The sequence below is a fragment of the Zea mays genome, chromosome 1 (genome assembly GCF_902167145.1).
Source record: "Zea mays cultivar B73 chromosome 1, Zm-B73-REFERENCE-NAM-5.0, whole genome shotgun sequence".
NCBI classification, from domain to species: domain Eukaryota; kingdom Viridiplantae; phylum Streptophyta; class Magnoliopsida; order Poales; family Poaceae; genus Zea; species Zea mays.
In genome coordinates this window covers 40,735,994-40,763,108 of record NC_050096.1, presented here as the reverse complement: position 1 = coordinate 40,763,108, position 27,115 = coordinate 40,735,994, and the positions used below count along the sequence as shown (strand labels likewise).

The window sequence follows — 27,115 nt, the reverse complement described above, 5'->3', positions numbered from 1 at the left end:
TGAGACTGTCTTCTATCATTGTACATAAAAGCATGGTTCTTTTTAGTACTACTTGCCATAGGGGCCTTCCCTTTCTCCTTGACGGAGATGGGAGCCTTATGGCTTGTTAAGTTCTTGGCTTCCCTCTTGAAGCCAAGCCCATCCTTAATTGAGGGGTGTCTACCAATCGTGTAGGCATCCCTAGCAAATTTTAGTTTATCAAAATCACTTTTGCTAGCCTTAAGTTGGGCATTAAGACTAGCCATTTCATCATTTAACTTTGCAATAGAAGCTATGTGTTCACTACAAGCATCAATATCAAAATCTTTACATCTATTGCAAATAACAACATTTTCTACACAAGTTGTTGATTTACTAGCTATTTCTAACTTAGCATTCAAATCATCATTAATGCTCCTTAAGCTAGAAATTGTCTCATGGCAAGAAGATAATTCACAAGAAAGCATTTCATTTCTCTTAACTTCTAAGGCATGAGATTTTTGTGCTTCTACAAATTTGTCATGTTCTTCATACAACAAGTCCTCTTGTTTTTCTAAAAGCCTATTCTTATCATTCAAGGCATCAATCAATTCATTAATTTTATCTACCTTGGTTCTATCTAGGCCCTTAAATAAGCATGAATAATCTATTTCATCCTCATCACTAGATTCGTCCTCACTTGAAGAAGCATAAGTAGAGTCTCGAGTACATACCTTCTTCTCCCTTGCCATAAGGCATGTGTGACGCTCGTTGGAGAAGAGGGATGACTTGTTGAAGGCGGTGGCGGCGAGTCCTTCATTGTCGGAGTCGGACGAGGAGCAATCCGAATCCCACTCCTTGCCAAGATGTGCCTCGCCCTTTGCCTTCTTATAGTTCTTCTTCTTCTCTCTCTTGTTCCCTTGATCTTGATCACTATCATTGTCGGGACAGTTAGCAATAAAATGACCAAGCTTACCACATTTGAAGCATGAGCACTTCCCCTTTGTCTTGGTCTTGCTTGGCTGCCCCTTGCGACCCTTTAGCGCCGTCTTGAATCTCTTGATGATGAGGGCCATCTCTTCATCATTAAGTCCGGCCGCCTCAATTTGTGCCACCTTGCTAGGTAGCGCCTCCTTGCTTCTTGTTGCCTTGAGAGCAAGGGGTTGAGGTTCGTTGATTGGACCATTCAATGCGTCGTCCACGTACCTCGCCTCCTTGATCATCATTCGCTCGCTTACGAATTTTCCAAGGACTTCTTCGGGCGACATTTTGGTGTACCTGGGATTCTCACGAATATTATTCACCAAATGAGGATCAAGAACGGTAAAGGACCTTAGCATCAGTCGGACGACGTCGTGGTCCGTCCATCGCGTGCTTCCGTAGCTTCTTATTTTGTTGATAAGGGTCTTGAGCCGGTTGTATGTTTGGGTTGGCTCCTCGCCCCTTATCATTGCGAACCGTCCAAGCTCGCCTTCCACCAACTCCATCTTGGTGAGCAAGGTGACATCGTTCCCCTCATGAGAGATTTTGAGGGTGTCCCATATTTGCTTGGCGTTATCCAAGCCGCTCACTTTGTGGTATTCATCCCTGCACAATGAAGCTAGAAGAACAGTAGTAGCTTGTGCATTCTTATGAATTTGCTCATTAATGATCATGGGACTATCCGTACTATCAAAGTGCATTCCACTCTCTACAATCTCCCATATACTAGGATGGAGAGAGAATAGGTGACTACGCATTTTGTGGCTCCAAAATCCGTAGTCCTCCCCATCAAAGTGTGGAGGCTTGCCGAGAGGAATGGAGAGCAAATGTGAATTTGAACTTTGCGGAATACGAGAGTAGTCAAAAGAAAAGTTCGAATTAACCGGTTTTCTTCTCTCGTAGTCGTTGTGGTCGTCATCCTTTTGGGAAGAAGTAGACTCATCGCTGTCGTCGTAGTAGACGATCTACTTGATGCGCCTCGTCTTCTTCTTCTTCCCATCATTCTGTCTATGGCCCGAGCCCGAGTCGGTAGGCTTGTCATCCTTCGGCTCGTTGACGAAAGATTCCTTCTCTTTATCATTGATCACGATACCCTTCCCCTTAGGATCCATCTCTTCGGGCGGTTAGTCCCTTTGTGAAGAGAACGGCTCTGATACCAATTGAGAGCACCTAGAGGGGGGTGAATAGGTGATCCTGTAACACTTAAAACTTAGGCCACAAAAACTTGGTTAAGTGTTAGCACAATAACCGCCAAGTGGCTAGAGAGGAATCTTCAACAAAACACAATAACCAACAAGATTAATCACAGAGATGGCACGGTGGTTATCCTGTGGTTCGGCCAAGACCAACGCTTGCCTACTCCACGTTGTGGCGTCCCAACGGACGAGGGTTGCAATTAACCCCTCTCAAGCGGTCCAAAGACCCACTTGAATACCACGATGTTTTGCTTGCTTTTCTCAATCCCGTTTGCGAGGAATCTCCACAACTTGGAGCCTCTCGCCCTTACACTTGAAATTCACAAAGAAGCACAGAGCAAGGGAGGGATTAGCAACACACTCAAGACAAGAAATCACAGTAACACCACGCACACAAGTTGCAATGAGAGCTCACAACACAACTCAATGAGTTCACCACTCAACTAGAGCTCTAATTGCTATCGCAAAGAATCAAAGGCGCGGAATCGATGTCTTGGTGCTTAGGAATGTTGTAGGAATGCTTGGTTTACTCCTCCATGCGCCTAGGGGTCCCTTTTATAGCCCTAAGGCAGCTAGGAGCCGTTGAGAGCAATCTAGGAAGGCTGATCTTGCCTTCTGTCGACTGGAGCACCGGACAGTCCGGTGCACATCGGACAGTGTCCGGTGCCCGATTTCCTTCCAAATATGGCGCAGTCGACCGTTGGAAGCCTGAGAGCCGTTGGCGCACCGGACATGTCCGGTGCACACCGGACAGTCCGGTGCCCCCTTCTAGCCGTTGGCTCGGCCACGTGTCCCACGCAGATCGCGCGGCCGACCGTTGGCCCGGCCGACCGTTGGCTCACCGGACAGTCCGGTGCACACCGGACAGTCCGGTGAATTATAGTCGTACGCCGTTGATGAATTCCCGAGAGCGACGAGTTCGCCTGTGAACGGCCCACCGGACAGTCCGGTGAATTATAGTCGTACACCGCCGTCGAAGTCCCGAGAGCAGCCACTTTGCTCGAGCCAGCCTGGCGCACCGGACACTGTCTGGTGCACCACCGGACAGTCCGGTGCTCCCAGACTGAGCAGATTCTTGGCTGCTCGAGCCAAGGCATTTTCAATTGGATTTTTCCTGTTTCCAGCACTTAGACACAATACATTAGTCCATAAAACAATGTACTAAGTCTGAGAAACATACCTTTATTCTTGATTTGTACTTTGTCCACCTTTTTACACTTAGGCACTTGTGTTGGACACTAAATCACCAAAATACTTAGAAATGGCCCAAGGGCACATTTCCCTTTCAAAGACCCTATACGCCTTTGTATTTGAATCATAACCTAATAAAAACCCTTCTACAGCTTTGGGAGCAAATTTAGAGGTTCTACCTTTCTTCACAAGAATATAACACTTGCTCCCAAATACACGAAAGTAAGACACATTGGGTTTGTTACCAGTTAGCAGCTCATATGAAGTCTTTTTGAGGAGGCGGTGAAGATAGACCTTGTTGATGGCGTGGCAAGCCGTGTTCACGGCTTCCGACCAAAAATGCTCGGGGGTCTTGAACTCTCCAAGCATAGTCCTCGCCATATCAATGAGCGTCCTGTTCTTCCTCTCTACCACACCATTTTGCTGAGGTGTGTAGGGAGCGGAGAACTCGTGGTTGATCCCTTCCTCCTCGAGGAACTCCTCCACTTGAAGATTCTTGAATTCAGATCCGTTGTCGCTTCTTATCTTCTTCACCTTGAGCTCAAACTCGTTTTGAGCTCTCCTGAGGAAGCGCTTGAGGGTCCCTTGGGTTTCAGACTTATCCTGCAAAAAGAACACCCAAGTGAAGCGGGAAAAGTCATCAACAATAACTAGACCATACTTACTTCCTCCTATGCTCAGATAGGCGACGGGTCTGAAGAGGTCCATATGCAGCAGCTCCAGAGGTCTTGAAGTGGTCATCACATTCTTGCTGTGATGTGCTCCTCCCACTTGTTTACCTGCTTGACAAGCTGCACAAGGTCTATCTTTTTCGAATTGCACGTTAGTCAAACCTATCACGTGTTCTCCCTTTAGAAGCTTGTGAAGGTTCTTCATCCCCACATGTGCTAAGCGGCGATGCAACAGCCAGCCCATGCTCGTCTTAGCAATTAAGCATGCATCTAGACCGGCCTCTTCTTTTGCAAAATCAACCAAATAAAGTTTGCCGTCTAGTACACCCTTAAAAGCTAGTGAACCATCACATCTTCTAAAGACAGACACATCTACATTTGTAAATAGACAATTATATCCCATATTACATAATTGACTAACAGATAGTAAATTATATCCAAGAGACTCAACTAAAAACACATTAGAGATAGAGTGTTCATTTGATATTGCAATCTTGCCTAAGCCTTTCACCTTGCCTTGGTTCCCATCACCGAATATGATTGAATCTTGGGAATCCTTATTCTTGACGTAGGAAGAGAACATTCTCTTTTCCCCCGTCATGTGGTTTGTGCATCCGCTGTCGATAATCCAGCTTGAACCCCCGGATGCATAAACCTGCAAGGCAAATTTAGGCTTGGGTCTTAGGTACCCAACTCTTGTTGGGTCCTACAAGGTTAGTCGCAATTGTCTTAGGGACCCAAATGCAAGTTTTATCACCCTTGCATTTTGCCCCTAATTTCCTAGCAACTATCTTCCTATCCTTTCTACAAATAGCAAAGGAAGCATTTAAAGCATGATAAATTGTAGAGGGTCCATTCATAACTTTCCTAGGAACATGAACAATATTCTTTCTAGGCACATGATGAATATTTTTTTAGGCATATCTCTACCATGCATATAGGAAGAACTGGGAGCAAACATGGCATAAGAATCATAGGCATGTGAATCAAAAGCATTACAACACCTATGAGACTGTCTTCTATCATTGTACATAAAAGCATGGTTCTTTTTAGTACTACTTGCCATAGGGGCCTTCCCTTTCTCCTTGGCGGAGATGGGAGCCTTATGGCTTGTTAAGTTCTTGGCTTCCCTCTTGAAGCCAAGCCCATCCTTAATTGAGGGGTGTCTACCAATCGTGTAGGCATCCCTAGCAAATTTTAGTTTATCAAAATCACTTTTGCTAGCCTTAAGTTGGGCATTAAGACTAGCCATTTCATCATTTAACTTTGCAATAGAAGCTATGTGTTCACTACAAGCATCAATATCAAAATCTTTACATCTATTGCAAATAACAACATTTTCTACACAAGTTGTTGATTTACTAGCTATTTCTAACTTAGCATTCAAATCATCATTAATGCTTCTTAAGCTAGAAATTGTCTCATGGCAAGAATATAATTCACAAGAAAGCATTTCATTTCTCTTAACTTCTAAGGCATGAGATTTTTGTGCTTCTACAAATTTGTCATGTTCTTCATACAACAAGTCCTCTTGTTTTCCTAAAAGCCTATTCTTATCATTCAAGGCATCAATCAATTCATTAATTTTATCTACCTTGGTTCTATCTAGGCCCTTAAATAAACATGAATAATCTATTTCATCCTCATCACTAGATTCGTCCTCACTTGAAGAAGCATAAGTAGAGTTTCGAGTACATACCTTCTTCTCCCTTGCCATAAGGCATGTGTGACGCTCGTTGGGGAAGAGCGATGACTTGTTGAAGGCGGTGGCGGCGAGTCCTTCATTGTCAGAGTCGGACGAGCAGCAATCCGAATCACACTCCTTGCCAAGATGTGCCTCGCCCTTTGCCTTCTTATAGTTCTTCTTCTTCTCCCTCTTGTTCCCTTGATCCTGATCACTATCATTGTCGGGACAGTTAGCAATAAAATGACCAAGCTTACCACATTTGAAGCATGAGCGCTTCCCCTTTGTCTTGGTCTTGCTTGGCTGCCCCTTGCGACCCTTTAGCGCCATCTTGAATCTTTTGATGATGAGGGCCATCTCTTCATCATTAAGTCCGGCCGCCTCAATTTGTGCCACCTTGCTAGGTAGCGCCTCCTTGCTTCTTGTTGCCTTGAGAGCAAGGGGTTGAGGCTCGTTGATTGGACCATTCAATGCGTCGTCCACGTATCTTGCCTCCTTGATCATCATTCGCCCGCTTACGAATTTTCTAAGGACTTCTTCAGGCGACATTTTGGTGTACCTGGGATTCTCACGAATGTTATTCACCAAATGAGGATCAAGAACGGTAAAGGACCTTAGCATCAATCGGACGACGTCGTGGTCCGTCCATCGTGTGCTTCTGTAGCTCCTTATTTTGTTGATAAGGGTCTTGAGCTGGTTGTATGTTTGGGTTGGCTCCTCGCCCCTTATCATCGCGAATCGTCCAAGCTCTCCCTCCACCAACTCCATCTTGGTGAGCAAGGTGACGTCGTTTCCCTCATGAGAAATCTTGAGGGTGTCCCAGATCTGCTTGGCATTGTCCAAGCCGCTCACTTTATGGTATTCGTCCCTGCACAAGGATGCTAACAACACAGTAGTGGCTTGTGCATTTCTATGAATCTGTTCATTAATAAAAATAGGACTATCCGAGCTATCAAACTTCATTCCATTCTCAACAATCTCCCATATGCTTGGATGGAGAGAGAATAGGTGACTACGCATTTTGTGGCTCCAAAATCCGTAGTCCTCCCCATCAAAGTGTGGAGGCTTGCCGAGAGGAATGGAGAGCAAATGTGAATTTGAACTTTGAGGAATACGCAAATAATCGAAAGAAAAGTTTGAGTTAACCGTCTTTCGTTTGTCGTAGTCATTGTCGTCGTTGTCCTTATGGGAAGAAGTAGACTCATCGCTGTCGTCGTAGTAGACGATCTCCTTGATGCGCCTCGTCTTCTTCTTCTTCCCATCATTCCGTCTATGGCCCGAGCCCGAGTCGGTAGGCTTATCATCCTTAGGCTCGTTGACGAAGGACTCCTTCTCTTTGTCGTTGATCACGATTCCCTTCCCCTTAGGATCCATCTCTTCGGGCGATTAGTCCCTTTGTGAAGAGAACGGCTCTGATACCAATTGAGAGCACCTAGAGGGGGGTGAATAGGTGATCCTGTGAAACTTGAAAACTTAAGCCACAAAAACTTGGTTAAGCGTTAGCACAGTAAATGCCAAGTGGCTAGAGAGGAGTCTCAACACAATAACCACAAGAGATCAATCACAGAGATGGCACGGTGGTTATCCCGTGGTTCGGCCAAGACCAACGCTTGCCTACTCCACGTTGTGGCGTCCCAACGGACGAGGGTTGCAATCAACCCCTCTCAAGCGGTCCAAAGACCCACTTGAATACCACGATGTTTTGCTTGCTTTTCTTAATCCCGTTTGCGAGGAATCTCCACAACTTGGAGCCTCTCGCCCTTACACTTGAAGTTCACAAAGAAGCACAGAGCAAGGGAGGATTAGCAACGCACACAAGACACAAGAATCAGAGTGTCAACACGCACACAAGTCGCAACAAGAGCTCGCAACACAACCCAATGAGTTCACAACTCCACTAGAGCTCTATATGCTATCACAAAGAAACAAATGCGCGGAATCGAGGTCTTGGTGCTTAGGAATGTTGTAGGAATGTTTGGTGTTCTCCTCCATGCGCCTAGGGGTCCCTTTTATAGCCCCAAGGCAGCTAGGAGCCGTTGAGAGCATTCTAGGAAGGCTGATCTTGCCTTCTGTCGACTGGCGCACCGGACAGTCCGGTGCACACCGGACACTGTCCGGTGCCCGATTTCCTTCCAAAGATGGCGCAGTCGACCGTTGGCAGCCTGAGAGCTGTTGGCGCACCGGACATGTCCGGTGCACACCGGACAGTCCGGTGCCCCCTTCTAGCCGTTGGCTCGGCCACGTGTCCCGCGCAGATTGCGCGGCCGACCGTTGGCCCGGCCGACCGTTGGCTCACCGGACAGTCCGGTGCACACCGGACAGTCTGGTGAATTATAGTTGTACGTCGCCGGTGAATTCCCGAGAGCGGCCACTTCGCTCGAGCCAGCCTGGTGCACCGGACACTGTCCGGTGCACCACCAGACAGTCCGGTGCTCCCAGACTCAGCAGAGTCTTGGCTGCTCGAGCCAAGACATTTTCAATTGGATTTTTCCTGTTTCCAGCACTTAGACACAATACATTAGTCCATAAAACAATGTACTAAGTTTGAGAAACATACCTTTATCCTTGATTTGTACTTTGTCCACCATTTTACACTTAGGCACTTGTGTTGGGCACTAAATCACCAAAATACTTAGAAATGGCCCAAGGGCACATTTCCCTTTCACCGAAGACCTCAACGCAGGGAGCTTCGTCAGGATAATTCCTACGATGATGACGAATGGTATGATGATTTCCAACATGGAAATTTTGCTTTTGATGATGCTTCTCCTCTGTCAGCAGAACTGCACGCTACCCCATGGCCCCCATCATACAAGCCACCCCAGCTCCCTATGTATGATGGGCATTCAGAGCCAAAGCAGTTTCTAATGAGCTACGAAGCAACCATATCTTCATATGGGGGCAACACTGCAGTCATGGCGAAATCCTTCGTCATGGCAGTCAAGAATGTCGCACAAACTTGGTACTCTTCTCTTCGGCCAGGAACAATCACATCATGGCAGAAGTTGAAGGATATGCTGATCACCAGTTTCTAAGGATTTCAGACGAAGCCAGTCACTGATCAGGCTCTGTTCCAATGCACGCAGGACCACGAGGAATACCTTTAGGCGTATGTCCGGAGGTTCTTGCGTCTGAGAGCACAAGCGCCCATAGTGCCCAATGAAATTGTCATTGAGGCCATGATCAAAGGTCTTCAGCCAGGACCTACGGCTCAATACTTTGCCAGGAAACCCCCTCAGACCCTAGAGAAGCTTCTTCAGAAGATGGATGAGTACATCCAGGCTGATATTGATTTCCACCGGAGAAGGGAAGAAGCCTATATGTTTTCTGAAATGACTAGGGGCTTCGGAGGAGGAATCCACCCTAGACATGTCAGATCAATCCATAACTCCAGCCAGAGTGATGACAGAGGAAGCCAGCTTCAAAGGCCACAACACAGCTCCCAAATTCCCAATCCTTAGGACAACAGCAAAGCTCTTTCAGGCCACCAGCCCCAAGGGGCAGGGGCGGCACGGGCTTCGGAAGAAGGTATGGGGATCAGCCCAGAAAGCTCTATTGCTTATTCTGTGGTGAAGACAAGGGCCACACTACAAGAACATGCCAGGTCACCATTCAGAAGCAAAAGGAGATTGCCAAAGCTGAGGCGCGGCAGAATCAGCCGAAGCAGGTCTTACATACTGCTTCATGCTATTCTCCCTATGTACCAGAATACGTAGGTAATCAACCTGCGGCTTCTGGTGCTTCGGCAAGTCATTCACAAGCTTCCTGGGCCCAGCTCCCATTACCACCACCATTGCAACCTACTCACACCCGAAGCCAGCAGCCAGAAGGGCACCAGCACGCCCCACAGCAGCGCGACTTCCGGGAGGAGTCCGAAGCTCGTACAATCAACAGTACTGTGCCAGAATCGAAGCATATCTACTGAAGAATATCCTACTCTTAATATACCTTTATCTTTTATGCCATTTTATTTTTTGTAAGAAACAAGTAGCAAAGGACTAAATTTCGATTTCTTGTAATAATTGTGCTAGCATCAATGAGTAAAATATGCCTTCCTCACAGTTTTCTGAAGCTACAAAAAATCATTCCTAAGGGAGCGCAGAGTAAATTCCAAAGCTACAAAAAGTCGTTCCTAAAGGAGCGCAACGTAAGTTTTCTGCTCAAAAGTCGTTCCTAAGGGAATGCAGAGCCAAAAATTAAGTTCTGAAGTTGCCAAAAGTCGTTCCTAAGGGAGCACAACATAAGTTTTCTGCTCAAAAGTCGTTCCTAAGGGAATGCAGAGCCAAATACAACCGAAATATAAGGTGAAGAATCTCAAAAGTCATTCCTAAGGGGATGCAGAGCTTAAATGCACCGAAATAGAAGGTGAAAAAGCTCAAAAGTCGTTCCTAAGGGGATGCAGAGCTTAAAAGACTCAAAAGACGTTCCTAAGGGGATGCAGAGTCTTGTGTGTTCTAGTGTGGGCGCGTGTGTGTCTTCGGCATCCACTACACCATGACACAATATTGCCCACGGACTGTCTGATGGTAAAACACCTAAATAGCGTCGTACAGTCTGTCGGTAAAGAGTTTTGGTGACAGACAATGTGTGTTGGCGAAAGTCCTGTCGGCAAAAAGATTTACCGACAAACATAGATCTATCGATATACTATCTGTCAGTAATGTTTATGTTTTTGCCGAAAGACATATCTTAGCCGTCAGACAGACTTGTGCCGACATATTTTTGTGTCGACGCCTTGTGTGTCGCTAAAAGTCTATATGCCGACAGATTGTCTGATGTTATTTCCTATGTACAGATTGTCTGATGGTACAAAACGATATGTTGGTCAAAGGTGATTACTACAAAATAATGGTTTATAGTACATTGTTAGAAATATACCTAGGTTCATTCATCCACCTTTTATCCATGTTGTACCTTAACAAATAATAAGATGAAATGTATCCTTCACAGCTTCATAATGTAAGTGCAAAAAGGGTGGAAAAGGAGGAATCATTACAAGTATCAAAGATAAAAGCTGAATTAATTAGTTTTTTCGGTGCAAATAGTTCTGATCAACATGAGATGGAAAAGTAACAAGTAAAGATTACCACTGATCAATGGATGTCGTCCAAGCATTGTCCACGCACTTCTCCTTCTAGTGGTCCAGCGCCCGCCCTCGTCCTTGCGAGCAGTAGCAGCAGACTTATGCCAAACACAAATAAATATCTTCAGTTCTTCACCATAATTTTTTTATCACAAATTTACAATGGCACTAATAAACATTCTGAAACCTAAACTACTACCTTTCTTCAGACTTGGGCACCAACAGCAGACTACACCACCGCACGGTCACAAGGCACAGCGTTGGGCGGTGCTGCGGTGGTCGATGTGGGAGGGACCGGAGGAGGACGCGTCGGCGCAGGGCGTCCGCATTCACCTGTGGTCGAAGCCCAGAGATGGCGGCGCTTCTTTCGATTAGCCAAGCAACAAGAGATCAAAGATCCTGGAAAAGCAAGAACACGTCTGCGTACCACAGGAAAGGCGGCTGGAGGTCCGAGTCTCAAGGGGCAAGAACAGGGGCGATACGAAGGAATCTCACGGATTGGACGGCGTCGGGGGTGGCGGCGCACCACAGGACAGACGGCGTCGGGGGCGGCGGCGCATCATAGGACATACGACATCGGGGGCGGCGGCGCGGTGGTTTACGGTGGCATGGTGGTTTAGGTTTTTGGCAGCGACGGATGTCAAGAATCTCATGGATCGAAGAATACGCGTGTACAGGAATAAGAGAGAACGCTTCAGCCAGGAAAAAACGATTTATTAATTTATTCCTATAGATCTTACTTCTTAAGAATATTTCTCGGCAGTATAACACTAACGAACTCTAGCTCAATTGGGTTGAGTCGTTGCTTCAGAACAAATAGTGCTGGGTTCGAATCCTAGTCGTTGCTTCAGAACAAATCGGCCTTGAGATGAAGGTGTGCACGGTATGAAAGGCGCGGTCTGGGAGAAGGATGAACCAATTCCGAAGCTATGGATGGAGAAGCTTCGGCTTAGCGGTGGAAAATGAAACCGACCTAAAGGGGAAAAGGTTGTCTAGTCCTCGATAGATTACCCCTTAATCAATAGTAAATGTCAAGGGCATGGATGTAATTTTACACAGGCTGCGTCCTGTGCCTATAAATAGATGAACAGTAATACCGTATTGTTCACGCTGACTTGTAATCACTTGCACGTCACTCTCGGATTCTCACCTTCTGCCATTCGCTGAGTGTTTGTCACTCGACATAGCTATCATTGCCGAATGTCTGTCTATACCGAGTGTCTTAACAAATTGTACTCGGCAAAGTGTCGAGCACTCGGCAAAGATCCTGATTTTACTGTTTCGGTGTTCCTCTTGGGTTTCCACCATAATATTTCTTTCTTAGTTGTTTTCTCATATGAGAGAGTTTGTAGTTGGTCGAACCCTAGTTATATATGTACCTGCTATTAAACATGCATCTAGATCGGCATTTTCTTTAGAGAAATCAACCAAATAGAGCTTGTCGTCTAATACACCTTTAAAAGCTAATGAACCATCACTTCTTCTAAAGACAGATACATCAATATTTGTAAATAAACAATTATAGCGCATATGACATAATTGACTTACAGAAAGTAAATTGTAACCAAGCGATTCTACTAAGAACACATTAGAAATTGAATGTTCGGTAGTTATGGCTATTTTACCCAAACCTTTGACCTTGCCTTGATTCCCATCTCCAAATATGATCGTGTCATGGGAATCCTTGTTCTTGACGTATGAGGTGAACATCTTCTTCTCCCCCGTCATATGGTTTGTGCATCTGCTGTCAATAATCCAACTTGTGTCCCCGGATGCATAAAACTGCAAGGTGATTTAAGCTTGGGTTTTAGATACCCAACTCTTGTTGGGTCCTACAAGGTTAGTCACATAAGACTTTGGAACCCAGATGCAAGTTTTGTCTCTCTTGCACTTAGGCCCCAAATTTCTAGCAACTACTTTATCATTTTTACACATAAGCACAGATGAAGCATCATAAGTATGATAAAAGCATAGTTGGGCCATTAGATGCATTCCTAGGCGCATGAGAAACAACATGATGAACATGGCACATAGGTCTATTCCTACCATGGGCATGTGTAGAGCTAGATGATGCATACATGGCATGAGAGTCAAAAACAGCATGATCATAACAACTATCATGATGAGTACACTCGAAACATTCTTAACATGAGCATAAATATAGGCATGGTTCTTTTTGTCATGTAAAGAATGAGAGCTACTAGCCATATGAGTCTTCCCTTTCTCCTTGATAGGATTGGAGGCCGTTTGGCTTGTTAAGTTCTTGGTTCCCTTTTGGAAGCCAAGTCCATCCTTAATGGAGGGATGTCTACCAATGGTGTAGATCCCTAGCAAATTTTATTTTATCATTTTCACTCTTGCACAAGTCTTAAGTTGAGCATTAAGATTTGTGACATCATTATTCAACTTTAGAATAGTGGAAGCATGAGCATTGTAAGCATCAATATCAAAATCTTTACACCTATTACAAATAGACATGCTCCACAGATGAACTAGTAATATTCACTTTTTGTAGCTTAGCATTTAAATCATCATTTAAACTCTTAAGGCTAGACATAGATTTATTACAAGAAGATAATTCAGAAGAAAGAATTTCATTTCTCTTAACCTCTAAAGCAAGAGATTTTTCAGTATTAATAAGTTTATCGTGTTCTTCATAAAGAATATCTTCTTGTTTTTCTAACAACCTATCTTTCTCATTAAGGGCATCAATTAATTCATTAATTTTATCAACTTTGGATCTATCTAAACCCTTAAAGAGATCACTATAGTCTATATCATTATCAGATTCCTCATCACTAGAAGAAGTATACTTAGGAATATCTCGATATGTACCTTCTTCTCCTTAGCCATGAGGCATGTGTGATGCTCGTTGGGAAGATGGATGACTTGTCGAAGGCGGAGGCAGCCAGTCCTTCATCGTCAGAGTCGGATGAAGAACAGTCGGAGTCCCATTCCTTACCAATGTGCGCCTCGCCCTTTGCCTTCCTGTAGTTTTTCTTCCTCTCCTTCTTCCCTTTCTTTTCTTGTGCCTCGTCATTATTATTATTGAGACATTGTGCTATAAAATGACCAGACTTACCACATTTGAAGCAGGAGCGCTTTCCTCTTGATTTATTCTTGTTGGGATACTCCTTGCGTCCCTTCAAAGCGGTCTTGAAGCGCTTGATCACAAGCACCATTTCCTCCTCGTTGAGTCCGGCAGCCTCCACTTGTGCCACCCTGTTAGGTAGTGTCTCCTTACTGCTTGTTGCCTTGAGGGAAACGGACTGTGGCTCGTAGAGTGGGAGTGGTCCGTTGGTGATGTTATCAACGTACCTAGCCTTCTTTACCATCATGCGACCACTTACAAATTTTCCGAGAATTTTCTTGGGCGTCATCTTGGTGTACCTAGGATTCTCATGAATAAGGTTTACAAGATGATGATCAATAACGGTAAATGACCTTAGCATGAGTCGAACAACGTCATGGTCCATCCATATTGTACTCCCATAACTCCGGATTTTGTTGACCAGGGTCTTGAGCCTGTTGTACGTTTTAGTTGGCTCCTCTCCCCTTTTCATGTTGAATCTCCCAAGCTCACCTTCCCTCAGTTCCATCTTTGTAATCATGGTGGCTTCTCATGAGAGATCTTGAGGATATCCCATATTTGTTTGGCATTGTCCAAGCCGCTGACTTTATTGTGCTCAACCCTGCATAGAGATGCTAACAACACAGTAGTAGCCTGGGCATTCTTATGAATTTGCTCGTTAAAAAATACGGGATTGTCGCTACTAGCAAAATGCATTCCATTTTCCAGTATTTCCCAAATGCTAGGATGGAGAGAGAATAAATGACTACGCATTTTGTGACTCCAAAAAGAGTAGTCGTCTCCATCAAAGTGGGGGGGTTAACGAATGGAATAGACAATAAATGTGCATTTGAATTGTATGGCATGCGAGAATAATCGAATGAATAATTTTGATTGACCGTTTTCTTTTTCGTGGACGAGTCTTCGTCGTCGTCGTCCCTTGGTGAAGAAGAGGAGGCGTCACTGTCGTAGTAGATGATCTTCTTGATGCGCCTCTTCTTCTTTTCATCTTTATTCTTGTTGTTTGAGCCTAAGTCAGTGGGCTTGTCTCCTTTTGGCTCATCAACATAGAGAGTCTCCTTCTCCTTGTTGTTGATCACCATCCCCTTGCCTTTAGGATCTATCTATTCGGGTAGTTAGTCCCTGAATAAAGAGAACGACTCTGATACCAATTGAGAGCACCTAGAGGGGAGGTGAATAGGTGATCCTGCAAAAATCAACTCTAAACAAGACAAACTTAGTTTATTAAATGTTAGTAGGATCAAAACCAAGTTGATATGAATAGAGGTAGAGAGACGAGAACTCTTCACTTGATTGTTCCTTTAATATATGTATTAAACTTAGGAACAATAGCACAAGTGAATATGTGAGAACTCTATGGAAAAAAACAATCACAGTAGAAAGATGCACAAGTGACATGGTGATTTTATCCCGTGGTTCGGCCAATGCTTACTCCATGTTGTGGTGACCTCCTTCGGTCGAGGGTTGCACTCAACCCCTCTCAAGTGATCCAAAGATAAAACTTGAGTACCACGGTTTTCTTCCTTATCTCAAGTTTTCCTTTTGTGAGGAATCTTCACAATTTGGAATCTCTCACCCTTACACAATATATCTCAAGTGAATACAAGAGTAAGGGGGAAATAGAATCATACACACGAGACAAACTTACAGCAACTCATGCACACAAAACAAGGGAGAAGAGCACAAAAACAGCACAATAGAGTTACAACTCAAAACAAGTGCCCAAATCTCAATCTACTAAAGCAAATGCGCGAATTCGATGTCACGGCGTTGTTGGATGTTCAACGACTGCTTGGTGTAGTGCTCCATGCGCCTAGGATCCCTTTTTATAGCCCCAAGGGAGCTAGGAGCCGTTGGAGCTCCATTTGGAAGGCCTTGGTTGCCTTCTGTCCGCGGGTGCCGGACTATCCGGTGCACACCAGACAATGAACAGTGCGCGTTGGGCGCGGCAGAGAATCCTCTGATTGGCTGATTTCCTATTCTGGGGGGCACCGAACCGTCCGGTGTGGAGCGGCAGCTAGCCGTTGCGCAGCTGGCACACTGGATTGTCCGGCGCCTCGCGTGGATCGTCCGGTGAATTATAGCCGACGCAGGCTAAAAACCCAAGAGAACCCAAGAGTATCGGGGAGGAGATATTCTAGTCTTTGTCTTGGGATCTGCAGGCTAAGACGTCTCTAAACGACGTAGAGCCGGAAAAAGGTGAAGATTAGAGAGAAGGATCTAATTTGGCCCGTTTGGCAAAGCTCCAGGTCCTGCTTCTTTAGCTCCAGATCCTGATCCTCGTGAGGAGCTGATCCTCCTGATTCTCCTAGAAAATCAGAATCATTTTAAACCGTTTGACAAGTAAACTGATTCTTGTCTTCTGAGAGTTGGTGGTCTGTGGCGATTGTCTATCTTACCCTTTCCAGTTCAACTTTGTTACAAACCAATAAGTAGGATGCATATACGGAAAAAAATATGAAACAATAACATATAAAATATTTCCATCATAGTAGTGCATAAAATGGCCTCAAATGTTTAATCCATAAATTGGCTCGTTATGTTTTTGTCCAATGGCAATTCCGAGTAATTTCGATCAAACTTTAAGGGGATGTCCATATTTGGTTGGTTGAGGAGCTGTTTTAAAGGAGGGTGGAGCAGGTTTTTTTAGATCCCACCTTTCTTCACAAAAACGACTCCCGATCTTTCGGCTCCACACGAGAATCAATTTAAAAAAATACTCGTTTGGCACGGCTCCTCCAGATCCTCGCTTAGAATCAGGAGCTGGAGCTGCGCCAAACGAGCCCTTACTGTCTACTCTTAGGATAAAATATAAAGAACTAGATATATATATTGATTGATTGATCGATTGTTGGGGTTCCAATCGGTCGTAGCCATTTATCTATATAAAGGGAAGGTCTAACCCGTTACAAACGAGTTCCCGAATTAATATCGCAGATTTAGCTAATAGATCCCGCAAGAAAACTCGAAACTCTAACTGATTCTACGCACGTGCAACTATCCACGCTATCACCGCGTAACGTCCGGCCGCCTGTCCAGAAGTGGACTCAACACAATCAACACCTCTTCCCGTTCCCTCCCACAAATCAAGCAGCAAAGTCATAGCAACGAAGTTATTTTTATATATTTATGTGGATTAATTAGTTTAGTCAACCTAACAGATATAATCGAGACCTTACAGACGACCATCTAAATTCTTCCAAAATGATAATGCATACATATTAATCATGGTACAAAATAATATATGTAAATAATAATATGTATGGAATCTTATAGTGGTGAGACATATATTTCCATATTTGTGAAATATGTTAGTCAACACAAAAAACGTTGTATTATCAATTTGCATATAAACAATCTCAGGGACAACACAGCCAAATCTTGTTAAGTCTACTGTTTCACAGCAGCTTAAGCCAAACGATTTTTAACTTTTCACAGCATACAGCTTGCGGCAGTTTTTTCACAACAAACAACCCACACAAGACAGCTGAACCAACCGCTTTTTTTCAACGCAAACAACTCACAGAAGACAGCTGAACCAACTGCACCGGACTCGATGAACAAACATTTTTCTGAACTAAAGCTTTCCTGCAACTTTGTCAGGCACTTAGCCTAGGGCGCCAGAATTAGTCCTGTACTGGGCTCGTACCGGGTACAAGTTCAACGATACCTCCTAAAACTCGAGGATATACTTACTACCTTCAATCACCGGTACATTTTACGAACACACGCAGGTTAAAAACTGACTCAGAACCCACCTGTCAACATGCTCATGGACCTAAATCACGCTGCCCAGACCTCCTAATTTGCAGTGTTCAACAGAAACCAGAAACCTCCACAATAACAGTTGCAGGCAATCTTCCACCTGACAGCCTGAGCTTAAAAAAAACAAGCCAGTTACTAGACAAAACAAGCTGCTGATCAAAAACCTCATCTATCCGAAATGTCAGATGATGTGGGAAGTAGTGATCGTTCAGCTTGCATATCTGCATGTGCTTGAGCTTGAACCAGGATCTGAGGCTGCGCTTGTGCTTGTGCTTGTGCTTGTGCTTGTGCTTGTGCATGAGCCTGTGCCATGGCCTCTGCTTCGGCTTCGGCTTGACTCTGCTGCTTTAGGAACCGATTCATTCGTTCGAGCAGCTGCACAGCTTTCCTCTTTCCTCTGTCCGTGCCACTTTCTGCTAGCTCCTCCAGCAAAGACACGATGCCCTGCTCCTGTGCTTCAGCAAGATGCTGTTGCTGCTGCTCACCACTGCATAGATGCACCATAACAGCAGCAGCATTTTCCTTGTTCCTTGGAGATCCATTTCTGATAACTCCAACAAGTACAGGTATTGCAGAAGCAGCGCCGATAGCTGTCTTCCCCTCAGGATGGCCTGAGAGGATTGCCAATATTGCAAGGGCCTCATCTACCATCCCACTTTCAGTCTCCATGAGCAGTTCTAGTAGTATAGGTACCAATCCAGCTCTTACAGCTTTCCCCTTGTTGCCCTGGTAAATACACAAGTTAAATAGTGCTGTTGCCGCATCCTTTTTACCCCGTTGGCTTCCATTACTCAATAGCTGCACAAGTGCAGGAATTGCCCCTGAACACCCAATAGTCACCTTGTTCTCATCTACAATAGATAGGCTGAAAAGTGTGGCAGCTGAATTCTCCCGAGCCTCCATGCTGCCCCTCTTTAACACATGCACAATTCCAGGAACAGCTCCAGAAGATATTATTCTTGCCTTGTTCTCTTCGTAGATGGAAAGATTCAAGAGAGCAGTAACCACATGTTCCTGGGTGCTAACATCAGTGGTTGATAGCAGACTAACAAGAATAGGAATAGCACCAGCATCTCCAATACAAGCACGATTTTCAGCACTGCGCTTGGCAAGTTGACGAAGCATACCAGCAGAGCCACGTTGATCTTCAAGGTTTTGGGAAGACAATTTCTGAAGAAGCTCAAGAACATTGCTATGCTCAGCAGCACTACATGACAGTGGTGCATCCCTAAGTTGAGCAGGGCGTTTTGGAGGCTCAATACCATTTGCCTCGCACCATTGAGTTATGAGACTACGTAAGACATAATTTGGGGTCAGGGATTTATTGGCAAGCTTCTGTTGTGTCTTCGGACAGGTATCATGGCCAGCCTCCAGCCACATCTCTATGTACCCCCGCTCATAAGTCTGCAGAGGCATATGCAAGGAATTATAATGAGCTGAAATGCAAAAGGTATGTATATTGAATGGAAACATTTCAATTGGATATTGGACAAAAGTATGACCTGCCCAGTGGCAACAATAACTGGATCTTTCATTAAATCCAGTGATATTGGGCAACGGAAATCATCGGGAATAACAGGACATGCTGAATTGTCTTTTGTAGAAATGGTTGCTGTACTTGCTTGGGCACCCATCTCAGGGTCTTCTGTCTGCACAAAATCCTTAATCCTTTTGAGGAGCATTGACATCTTTTCAACAACTGCACCAGGATCACCGCCACTAGCCATCTCATGCAAGGTCAGAGATTCATGATTGAGGTCATATATTGTGACAAGCTGCAACTTCTCAGATAACCTTCGAAGAGTATCTGGGTCAACACTATCACTGCTGCTTGAATTACATAGAGACATCAGCTCATTAAAAAGATCATCATCAGATGAATCTGACCGTTCCTTAGCTCTTTTGAACTGAGTATGCACCAATTCAACCTGCATAACATCACAGATATTATGGTATACAGAACAAGGAAAAAACATTGAAACAGTATTACTATAGAAAGCATTAATGAAAAGATAAACTCTGGAATATAGTACTCTACCTGCTCTCTTACTTCATCAGATATATTAAGTTCATCAAACGAGATACCAGCTAAGGCTTGTTCAAGTCTTGCAGTGACATCCTGGAAAGTCTTCATTATTTTCTCTCTATCAAGAACCTGCAAACAGCAGAGGCATTTATGGTATGAATGAACATGGTGGTGTATTTAGCACAAAAAAGGGCAGACCCAGTGTCGCTTATTGCCAAAGTAGTCACTACAACATAAGAGAAAATTCACCACACAAGGGATATGCAGGATCTAATGATAGGCTCCATTTGATGCCCATATATGATCTAGCACCAAATCATACTGGTCTACAACAAACAAGCTTGTGCAAATATATAAGATTCATTTAGTGCTTGTATAGGATCTAAACATTATGTAAAGTAGGGTGCAGGGTGGAGACAGTGGTAGATAAGAGTAACTCGGATTGATCACATGTGATATAGGTGATTGAACTAGATTCTCGATGGAAGGCTGGCCCTATCCTATCCTCCAAAGGAGTTCAGTGAGGTAGCCCCTTTTTCCTCATGCTTCACAATCACGGTACAGATGCCAATTGGAGTTAGGAGGAGAACAGCTTGGTAGTCAAGGTAAATAAGACAAGGGGGAGTCCAGCTACTAGCATTACCACTTTTCGACAGAGACATGGCAATGGCAAGTGATGTGGATAGAGCCAACTACCAAATTGGTACAATAAAGAAAATAAGATATATTTGGATGGTATTGAATTCTATATCTAAATAGAGTAATTTACAGTGATGTGAAACAAATGTTTCCTAATTCCTATGAATAAGCATGCAATCCTCTTTCAAGGCCTCAGAAGTAACGACGTCACCTATACAAAATTACAATCAAACCATGCAACATTCAAATTTTGCACACCTTTTATACTTACAGCAACAATACATCAAAATGTTTAACTTAAGTTTCTAGTGAAGAAAGTTCTGCAACCAGATTACTGCCATTATGTTCTGGGTTGACTCATCTTACTCCACTACTGTTAGTCCATATAAGTAAAGAAATAAATTAAGTTGAATCTGTTCCAGCATGGAGCTTGATGCTATAGATCCATGCCAACCAGACAACCACACTCTCTGGGCATATTTCTTCTGCTCATAAGAGTTTACACTAGCATCGCAGGCTATTCTTATCCACCTGCACCACAGAAATGGAATGGAAAGTGCAACTGCCCAAATGCCACAAACCTACAGGAAGTTAACTTTTGAGCAGTGATAATGTTCAACCAGGTACGTAATCAACCTAGCAGCAAATAAAAATAGTATGGAGTAATTACATAGTGAGTTTTCACTCCATATTTCACAGAAATGTGCAGCTACGAAGCTCCTAGGTACTATCTTTATATGGCATATTAAGACCTAAAAGGCACAAACTAAGGGGGTGTTTGGTTTCTAGGGACTAATGTTTAGTCCCTATATTTTATTCCATTTTAGTTCCAAAATTGCTAAATATAGAAACTAAAGCTTTATTTTAATTTCTATATTTAGCAATTTATAGACTAAAAAGGAATAAAATGAAGAGACTAAACATTAGTCCCTAGAAACCAAACACCCCCTAAACAACTTTGGAATATGATGATACTGCCAGTTACACCATAATTAGGTCTATAATAGGATCCAAGTGACATAACATGGTTTGACCAAATCTAAAATATATTCGTAAACAAAAAAAAGGTAACACCTATGATATTTGACAGACTTGTTCAACGGCATCAAACAATGTCAAATGCCCTGACTCGGCATTGATTTGACAACAAGATATTCCAAAAGACCAAACCTAGTGAAACCTTCATCAAGTAGTTCACATTTCATAATAACCCAAAAGGGTGGGCAGGCAAAAACTTAAATTCCGTAGTGTGCAGTCGGGAATGCTTAATTCCGTAGTGTTAACACAGATAAATTCCTTCCGAATGGCCAGGAAAATTATCTTACCTCCACAGCGAAATCATAATTTGTCACGAAAGTCGGTAAACAGAAGAAAATTTAGGCAGCCGAGCATAAGCAAGTCTCACCAGGAAGATCTTGCTGCCGCTGCTGCCGAGCTGGAGCAGATCCCTGGCGGCGTGGAGCGCCTCCCTGAGCCGCCGTAGCGCGGCCTCCGATGCCACCGTAAGTGGCGTGGGCGCTTCCTTGGCCTCCTCCAGCATGGGCACGAGGAGCCGGATCCGCCGCGACAGGTTGCAGAACTGACGCCGGTACGAGTTCCTGAAGTCCGAGATGGCCGCGATCTCGCTCACAAGCTCGACCAACCGCTCAACCACCTGGCTCTCCCCATCCGCCGCCTCAACCCTTGCCTCCGTCTCCGCCGTTTCTGAGCTCGAGGGCGGCAGCGGAGCGGCGGCCGCCGCGGCTTCCGCGCCAGCGTCGGTGTTCACATCCGATTTAGGAGCAGACTTAGATTCGTCATCCATGGCAGCAGACCAAACGCTCAAGCTCGGGCCTCGGCCTGCGCAGCACGGTGGCCGGAGACACGGGATTGTGGGTTTGTGGCCGAGCAGGGGGGAGGGGATTTGGAGCAGGGGAGAGAAGCGGCCGAGGCTCCTGCTCCTGCCTCGGCTAGTATAGCTTCGCTCTGCCGTGCGGGACTGCCAATCGGTCCCACCGGTCAGCGTCATCCTCTCGCTCTCCCCGAGCCGCTGCCTCCCTCCGCGGCTCCGCCGCGCCGGCTCGGCTTGCTTCCGGCTCGTGCACCGAAATGGTAGACCCTGGAGTGAGAACCTCAACGGCGGGACCGCCGTCGGTGCATGAGCTGGGTTCAGGAGATCAGTAGCAGCTTTCGGGCTGGGAGTTGTTGCCTGCGAATGGTTTATTTGTTTTCTGTTACAGTAAATGACGAATGTGTTTCGCTTTTTTATCGGCTTTTGCTTTTGGATGGACGGGAACTCGAACAAAACCAAAAAAACGAATGGATTTTTGTGGCTTAAAACACTTTCTAATCAGAGCGGCTCAAGGTAGGCCCGGTGGTTTGCCCACACCACACCAGTGACACCACAGCCCACAGGGAAGGATTAGGGGTGGTTGCAACCGGCAAAGCGAGCGAGCGCAACCAGCCAACAATTACGTCAGCGAAAATTTTAAACGTGGCTTCTTCTGGAGGATTTGTCGATGTCAGAAGCAGATAGTGACGTAAGATAGGCTCATCTCAAAACACACCAGAAACCATTTTCTTTTGCAGATGATGGGTAATAATAGACTAGGTCGTCAAGGTTAGAATTTATGTATTGCATCAGGCCCTCGGAGTTGAATTCGATAAGCATTAGAAATCCTAACTGACTCTGCGTACGTGTGGACCGTCCACGTTACTACCGCAGACCGTTCGGATTGCGGACCATCCGGCTTTGGGACCAGACCGTCCGTGCTGCATTTTCTGTGTTCAACAGATTCTTTTGTAACAATATGTCTGTTGTCCAAACACATGCTGCGTTTTTGATATTATAATAAATTAGAACTATATCAGTGAGGTACTAAAACGAAATATTAGGATATTTTTAAATAAGAGGGGACAACTCATATTTTAAATAGAGTACTGACCCAAGCCCACATTATATCAGCTCAGAAGTTCAGAAGTTCAGAGAAACAGCCCATATTTCACACAGGGCATTTCGGTTCGGGGCATTTCGGTCCGGCGGGATCGAAACTCTCGCACCCGAGAGCCCTTTATATCCGCTAGGGTTTACGCGCATTTTTGCTCCTCACTGCCGCGCCGCCACCCTCTACAGGTGAATGTAACGAATCCGCCGCGGGCGTCATCTCCTCTTCCCACCTCGACTCGCCTTGCTCGCCGGCGGCGGCCTTTTCTTCGCCGAGCGGCGAGCCGCCCATGTTGAGCTCGTGGCTGATCTGATGGGCTTGTTGTGATCTCCTGCAGATAAGGAAGAGGAGGAGGGCAGGATGTCGCACCGTAAGTTCGAGCACCCGAGGCACGGCTCCCTCGGCTTCCTTCCCAGGAAGCGCTCCTCCCGTCACCGCGGCAAGGGTACGCGCGCATCTCTTACTCCCTCTTGTTCGCTTGCCTTGTTCCGATACGTGTCATCTGAAATGTTCTACCCTTCAACCTTTAGAACTTGAAGTATTATTTATGTTCCTTTTATTTAAACAACCTGTACTCCGCTAGTGGTGTTGTTAAGTAATAATTTTCATAGGGTTGTCGTCCGTCAGTGAAGGATTGTCTATTGCATATAAGTGCAATCCAACATCATGCATAATCTGAAAACGTGCTGTACAATTGAATTATGTTGCTGTGAATATTAACCTGTTTAGTATGGTATGCACATTCATTTGGCAGGTTTACTTAATGTCCAAAATCTGATAGTAATTTTTCTTTTTTTGCAGTGAAGTCATTCCCTAGGGATGACGCCAAGAAGCCTTGCCATCTCACTGCCTTCCTTGGCTACAAGGCTGGCATGACTCACATTGTCCGTGAGGTTGAGAAGCCAGGATCCAGTATGTCCACCCCCTTCTTTTTTATTAATCAATTAAGCTGAGGACATAGTCCAGTTTGTTTATATCTGAAAAATGAATTGTAACATAAGAACGATTTGATTTCTGACCAGCAGCTTTAGTTTTTTTTATAAATTTGAGGGCACTTAACTTTAGATGATAAGCCACACAACTATCTCTTCACAGGCCCATAGACTTACTCAAAACAATAGATTTTTCTGTTTGAATATCCACAACTGCTTGCACCCATGAATCTCAAGTATATGGATACCATTTCACTCCATTATCGTAACTGCTCTGCCTACTTGATTTCTACAGAACTCCATAAGAAGGAAACTTGTGAGGCTGTTACCATCATTGAAACCCCTCCTCTTGTCATTGTTGGGCTCGTGGCATATGTGAAGACTCCTCGTGGCCTCCGCACACTCAACTCTGTTTGGGCCCAACATCTTAGCGAAGAAGTGAGGAGAAGGTTCTACAAGAACTGGTGCAAGAGCAAGAAGAAGGCTTTCACAAAGTATGCTCTCAAATATGAAAATGATGCTGGCAAGAAGGAAATTCAGCTGCAGCTTGAGAAGATGAAGAAATATGCTTCTGTTATCCGTGTCATTGCTCATACCCAGGTAAGAAGCTTAATTGTGCTTTGTTGCTCATTCATGTTTGTAGGAACACAGTTTCTTAATGATTGATAATGCAATTACTATTGGTCTTTTATTTGGCTTCATTATTCCTGTTTATGCAATCTTTGTGTAGTCAAATGATCATTTACATGTCAATGATCATTTTTGTTTTCTTTATATATATATATATATATATATATATATATATATATATATATATATATATATATATATATATATATATATATATATATATATATATATATATATATATATATATATATATATATATATATCACAACCCTTGTTATTAAGTTTAAACTTCCATTGCATTATCTATCAATGATCATGTTGATTTCTTCTGTGATGTTAAAATCCTTGACTTTTTATTAAATTTCAACTTCTATTGTACCTCAGTGCCGGGAGTGAAGTACACCTATCTTTCATATAACGGGGCGTTTGGATCCCTTCATTTTAAAGGAATTGGAATTCACTCAATAAAGTAACTTATTTAGTTTGGAATTTGGCATTCCACCACTTTCCAAAGTTCAGATATAAGCCTATCTAAAATTCATAGGGTGGAGGATAGGAAATGATTTTATGCATGATTAGAATTTGTTTCTAATCTATAACTTACATGACACTTTTCGTTCTACTCCTCTATAATAAAAATGTAGCACATAAATATTTAGGACATCTTGCTAATAATAGTATACAAATATATTTTGTATAAAAATGAATTAGCTTAATTGATATATGCATAAATTACTATTATTAGAATGGAATTCAATTCCAGTGATCCAAACGGGGCGTAATTGAAAAGTGATTATTTTTCTGAGGCACTAGGTATTAGCAAACTCACCTCTTATGTATTTGTATCTTTTAGATTAGGAAGATGAAGGGTTTGAAGCAGAAGAAGGCTCACCTGATGGAGATTCAGGTCAATGGTGGTACCATTGCTGACAAGGTGGACTATGGCTACAAATTCTTTGAGAAAGAGGTCCCTGTTGATGCTGTCTTCCAGAAGGATGAGATGATTGACATCATTGGTGTGACCAAGGGGAAAGGTTATGAGGGTGTGGTCACTCGTTGGGGTGTCACCCGGCTTCCCCGCAAGACCCACAGGGGTCTCCGCAAAGTTGCTTGTATCGGTGCATGGCATCCGGCTAGGGTCTCCTATACGGTTGCTCGTGCTGGTCAGAATGGGTACCACCACCGCACTGAGATGAACAAGAAGGTTTACAAGATCGGCAAGGCTGGACAAGAGACCCACGATGCCTCCACAGAGTTTGACAGGTACTATTTCTGAGCTTCTTGTACATGTACTAACTTGCACAATCTGTTTACCTTTGTTGCTCTTGTTTGTAACGAATTGCTGCCATTTGCAGGACTGAGAAGGACATCACTCCCATGGGTGGCTTCCCCCATTATGGTATCGTGAAGGGTGACTACCTGATGATCAAGGGCTGCTGTGTGGGTCCAAAGAAGAGGGTGGTGACCCTCCGCCAGTCCCTCCTGAAGCAGACTTCCCGGCTGGCGCTGGAGGAGATCAAGCTCAAGTTCATCGACACATCGTCCAAATTTGGGCACGGTCGCTTCCAGACTACCGATGAGAAGCAGAGGTTCTTTGGCAAGCTCAAGGCGTAAGGTGCTGCGGTGCAGCGAAGTCCCATTTCTCAAAATCATCAAACTGTGATACTTTTGTTTGTAACCTTGCTGTACCAAGTTTTGTAGCCATGGTCCAGTCGTCTATGGATTGTTCCATGCTTCAGAACTGCACTGTCTATGTTTTGTGCTATTTTGGTTGTTTAATGCCCCAATCATTGCATATAGATTCTAATTGTTTTGGTGTTTGATGATCAATATAACTATTTATACTAATTGTGTTTCCGAAGCTTGATCGAGAATCTTTGACCATCACAGCGAAGCTCATGTGAAGAACATAGTGGTACCATTCGAAGAATGTTGGTTACCTCATCGCTGGAGTTGGAAAAATGGAGGCTATTTCAGTGTGCGACGACAATTATCGTTGGGTTTCGTTAAAAAAGATTACAAGTTTTACGATAGTTGCCTATCATTGTAGGCAAATGATATAGAAGCATGCCTTTTCTTTTTTACCGAGGTGCAGAGAAGGGGTGTTCGCTTTAGACACCTGGAAAGATATAGAGCGCCAAAGAAACTTGCTTCGATCTTAAACAAATAGGCCCGGAGCATCTAAGCCTTAAGGCTTATGATCTCAACCTTTAGGTAAATTCAATCAAGAAACCATTAGAGAACATAACTGAATGGTAATACTCCTTGTATCCCAAAATATAATTTGTTTTAGACTAAACATACATTCATTAATTAATATATGAATGTAGTTTGTATATATGTC

The 27,115-nt window shown here is 44.1% G+C and overlaps 2 protein-coding genes across 3 annotated transcripts; one reads left to right on the top strand and one right to left on the bottom strand.

Moving 5' to 3' along the window:
* Positions 1-17,338: 17,338 nt before the first annotated feature.
* Positions 17,339-22,208, bottom strand: LOC100502260 (uncharacterized). Its single transcript, NM_001363251.1, has 4 exons — positions 21,691-22,208; positions 19,659-19,775; positions 19,123-19,548; positions 17,339-19,024 (listed from the first exon to the last, which is right to left on the bottom strand). Exons 1-4 carry the CDS (start codon positions 22,087-22,089, stop codon positions 17,786-17,788), a joined length of 2,181 nt encoding a protein of 726 aa, NP_001350180.1. The 5' UTR covers positions 22,090-22,208; the 3' UTR covers positions 17,339-17,785.
* A 1,003-nt stretch (positions 22,209-23,211) lies between these two features.
* Positions 23,212-26,630, top strand: LOC100192516 (60S ribosomal protein L3-1). 2 transcript variants are annotated; one of them, XM_008679719.2, is made up of 6 exons: positions 23,212-23,397; positions 23,547-23,654; positions 24,011-24,121; positions 24,437-24,741; positions 25,625-26,034; positions 26,127-26,619. In XM_008679719.2, the coding sequence occupies exons 2-6, from the start codon at positions 23,570-23,572 to the stop codon at positions 26,383-26,385; spliced, it is 1,170 nt and encodes a 389-aa protein (XP_008677941.1). In that variant the 5' UTR covers positions 23,212-23,397; positions 23,547-23,569; the 3' UTR covers positions 26,386-26,619.
* The last annotated feature ends 485 nt before the right edge of the window (positions 26,631-27,115 follow it).

Coding starts and splice junctions, on each gene's coding strand:
- LOC100502260 (NM_001363251.1), bottom strand. CDS start 22,089: ATGGATGACGAATCTAAGTCTGCTCCTAAATCGGATGTGAACACCGAC. Junction 19,776..21,690: donor GCGGCAGCAAGATCTTCCTG/GTGAGACTTGCT, acceptor TGCTGTTTGCAG/GTTCTTGATAGAGAGAAAAT. Junction 19,025..19,122: donor TTATTGTTGCCACTGGGCAG/GTCATACTTTTG, acceptor ATGCCTCTGCAG/ACTTATGAGCGGGGGTACAT.
- LOC100192516 (XM_008679719.2), top strand. CDS start 23,570: ATGTCGCACCGTAAGTTCGAGCACCCGAGGCACGGCTCCCTCGGCTTC. Junction 24,742..25,624: donor GTGTCATTGCTCATACCCAG/GTAAGAAGCTTA, acceptor TGTATCTTTTAG/ATTAGGAAGATGAAGGGTTT. Junction 26,035..26,126: donor GCCTCCACAGAGTTTGACAG/GTACTATTTCTG, acceptor TGCCATTTGCAG/GACTGAGAAGGACATCACTC.